This window comes from Austrofundulus limnaeus, unplaced genomic scaffold (assembly GCF_001266775.1).
Source record: "Austrofundulus limnaeus strain Quisiro unplaced genomic scaffold, Austrofundulus_limnaeus-1.0 Scaffold123, whole genome shotgun sequence".
In the NCBI taxonomy this organism is placed as follows: Eukaryota; Metazoa; Chordata; class Actinopteri; order Cyprinodontiformes; family Rivulidae; genus Austrofundulus; species Austrofundulus limnaeus.
The window spans coordinates 677774-681297 of record NW_013952525.1 but is presented as its reverse complement, the minus strand read 5'-3'; the positions used below and the strand labels follow the sequence as shown (position 1 = coordinate 681297).

Genomic DNA, 3524 nt, shown 5'->3' with positions numbered 1-3524 from the left:
CTTTCATTGCCAACAAAGGCTTTTGTACAAAGTATTAGATAAATTTCAGTAAGCGTGTTCAATACTTTTTCCTTGTGCCATTTTGATTTCTTTGTATGTATGGATCACTTGGGCTGTTACCGACATCTGGTGAAAATTTCATGTCATTAGCACCTCTAGTAATATATTTACTGAGAAAAATGGTGACGTGTTCAATACTTATTTTACCCGCTGTATGGATCCAGCAGCTCAGAATAAAACTAAAGTTTAGGCTCAGGTTTTTCCTCACTATCAGCCCTGAACATATTATTCTCCTCTTACTGAAATTCGTGTGGATAATCTCTTAGCTGGGTTTTCTGACTGCAGTGTAGTAATCCCCAAAAAGTGACAGCTAAGATGGTTTGTGTGAATATGGATGCCAGCTGTGTGGTCTCTGTTGCCTGCTGTTGTTTCCACAACTTTGCAGAGCAGAGCTGCAGACACACTGCTCCCCTTCTCATCCACTGAACAGATGAATGCTGACTTCACCATTTAAAGGGAAAGATTGAGCTTTAAAAACTTGAAAAAAAAAGACTGTTCAAGGAGATAAATTAAGCAAATAGAAAGCAAAATTTGTAATCAACCAAAACATATGACTGGTGCAGTTCTACTAATTTATTGTTGTATTATTAAGCATATTTGACCATGGTTCAAGACACATCCAGGTTTAGTCTCGATCTACAAAGCATTTTAAAAACAGCAGTGCAGCGGAGCATGCTTTTGATTAAAGTATAAAACTTTTCTGTTTTTATTATGCAAATGATTGTATTATAGTATTATTAGCTTGCTTTCTCTGCTTTCTAAATGAGAAATCAAGCAAATTCTAGTCAAGTCTGACTTGTTCAGTCTCAGGTCTGTCATTCAGCATTGGTAAATAAAACGACATGTCAGAACCGTGCTAATGAAAATTTGACTTTTTTCGAATAAAATACAACTTTTGTTTTTCTAAAGTCTTTTAAAAGAAGACCTTTAAGTTATTAATATTAATATCTGGAAATAATCAATAAAAACTGAATCCATAATCTGTTTTAGAATTTTTATTTACTTTTTTTTGTTTTACCAATGAAAGTCAGTGGTCTAATTTTAACTTGGTGTGTTTGGGCTTTAAACTCTACCATGCTTAATTAACTGATCATTTTTTCACTGTAGACCTCCCAGCCACAAAATTATAATCAATGGAAAAGAGTGCATTAATTTTGCTTCGTTCAACTTCCTGGGCCTGCTCGATAATGAACGTGTTAAGGTTACTATTTTATTTTTATTTTTTAATTTTATCCTGATGAATTTAATTATTTTTTTATCTTTGATGAAATATTGTTTTAATCTCTTGTTGTAGGAAAAAGCTTTGGCATCACTGAAAAAATATGGTGTTGGCACATGTGGTCCAAGAGGTTTCTATGGGACTTTTGGTGAGTGAGCATTTTTTTTTCTCTCTTCTTGGTTAATTAAAGACGTAGGAATGAAATGTGAGCCACAAATTTGCCAGCAGGAAGTAATCTTTCTACTTAAAGTGACGGAGGAAAAGAGAGGCAGAGCATCGCAGCAACAGATCTGTTACTCGTCACTCTAGCTGTAGCATGCAGTGGAAAATTAAATTGTCACAAAACAGTTTTTTCCTCTCTCCCAGATGTTCATCTGGAACTGGAAAGTCGTCTGGCCAAGTTCATGAAAACAGAAGAGGCAATCATCTATTCATATGGCTTTGCAACCATTGCTAGTGCGATCCCTGCGTACTCCAAGAGGGGGGACATAATCTTTGTGTGAGTGCTGTTTCTGCTATATGTTTGGAGGGAAGTTAAACAGTCAGCTCGGTGTTAGAAAACAACCTTTGAGTCGTTTTGTTTTCCTTACCTTCGTGCCAAAGAATGCTTGCTTACATGTGAGAGTTACTTGACTGGTTTCCTTCCATAAACTGATATTTTTAGTCTTGTTTTGTGTTCAGGGACGAAGCGGCCTGTTTCTCCATACAAAAAGGTCTTCAAGCTTCTCGTAGCTTCATCAAATATTTCAAACACAACGACATGGAGGATCTGGAAAGGCTGCTTAAGGAACAGGAGCTGGAAGACCAGAAGGTTAGCACAGGGCTGCAGAGATTATTCACCACCACTGTGGAGTTGTACTTTACGCTGTATGTTGTTTTTATAATCATCTTTTTATACCAACGTACTTTTGTTTCTGTTGCAGAATCCCCGTAAAGCTCGAGTAACAAGGAAATTTATTGTGGTGGAGGGATTGTACATCAACACTGCTGACATCTGTCCTCTCCCTGAGCTGGTAAAAGCAAAACTCCAAAAGTGTTGTGTTATGTGTATCAAGTTTATTTTATTTCAATTTGTGTCTATGTAAAAAAAACAACAACAAAAACTTGTATTGTGGCAAGTTGATCCAAGGCTGTTCTGCTTCTGAGCCGTCAAGAGGTAGTCACAGAGCTGAGTTGGTGTAACGTGGGAAGCAACATGAGTGCTGTGGAACCAGAGCGGTGCAGAAGCTCACAGAGTTATGGGACATGATTTACTGGATTGTTTCATGTGTGAAAACCAAAGGCAGCTTAAAAAGATCAACTAAATAAATAAAATTTATTTGTGAAAATTTGCAAAACACCCTCATTTAAAACTTGCTGAAAATATATTCCAGGGTGGGAAGTCAGTTTTCTTGGCTTAATACAATTTTTTTATTTCTGTTTGGCAAAGTCCATTGTCTGTCCTAGAACTCTTATTACATTTCAGATTTTAAAGCTATGTTTTTTTCCTTCTGGAAACCTACTAATATTACTTATTCAGGTTATTGTGCTGAGTTAATTAGACAGATAAAATTCAGTAGAAATATAATTCTGTTGTTCCTTCTTTACAGATGAGAACTCAGTCAAGCCAACACTTTTCAGATTCAATTTGCACACTACTGATATTGATTCAAGGGATTTTTTTGTGCACGTGTTCGAGAATCACAACATAAACCTTCTCGTACTACCTTCCCTGCTGCTGGCAAAGAAAGTGCACCCTCACTCAGCACATACAACAGTTTGAGTCAAAATACAGTAACTTTAGGCAACCTTGTCTGTCATGGAAACTACAGCGGATTCAACAAACGCAGCAATATCAATTCAATTCTTTATTCATTTCATTAAAACAAAACAAAAAATTTTATATACGATATACAATAAAAAGAAAAATAAGAGAAACAAAATGGACAGAATTTCTAGGCGCAGCTGAGGTGTTGAGGGGATCCGTTTTGGTGGCCTTAGGATCACATCTCTGCTTTTTGCGGATGATGTGGTCCTGTTGGCTTCATCGGAACGTGATCTGCAGCTCTCGCTAGAGCGGTTCACGGCCGAGTGCGAAGCGGCCGGGATGAGGCTCAGTGCCTCCAAATCCGAGGCCATGGTCTTGAGCCGGAAAAGGGTAGAGTGCCTTCTCCGGGTCCGGGTCAGGGGGGTCGTCCTGTCTCAAGTGGAGGAGTTTAAGTATCTGGGGATCTTGTTCACGAATGGGGGAAGAACGGAGCGGGAG

General features: G+C 38.0%; 1 protein-coding gene across 1 annotated transcript in view; it reads left to right on the top strand.

The window, feature by feature from the left end:
• sptlc1 (serine palmitoyltransferase, long chain base subunit 1) overlaps positions 1–3524 on the top strand; it is a gene marked incomplete in the record, with an annotated part of 20653 nt that overhangs the window by 2339 nt on the left and 14790 nt on the right. The window contains 5 exon segments of the mRNA XM_014015124.1: positions 1168–1261; positions 1355–1427; positions 1646–1778; positions 1961–2090; positions 2203–2292. Of these exon segments, the coding sequence (XP_013870578.1) occupies positions 1168–1261; positions 1355–1427; positions 1646–1778; positions 1961–2090; positions 2203–2292 (520 nt within the window).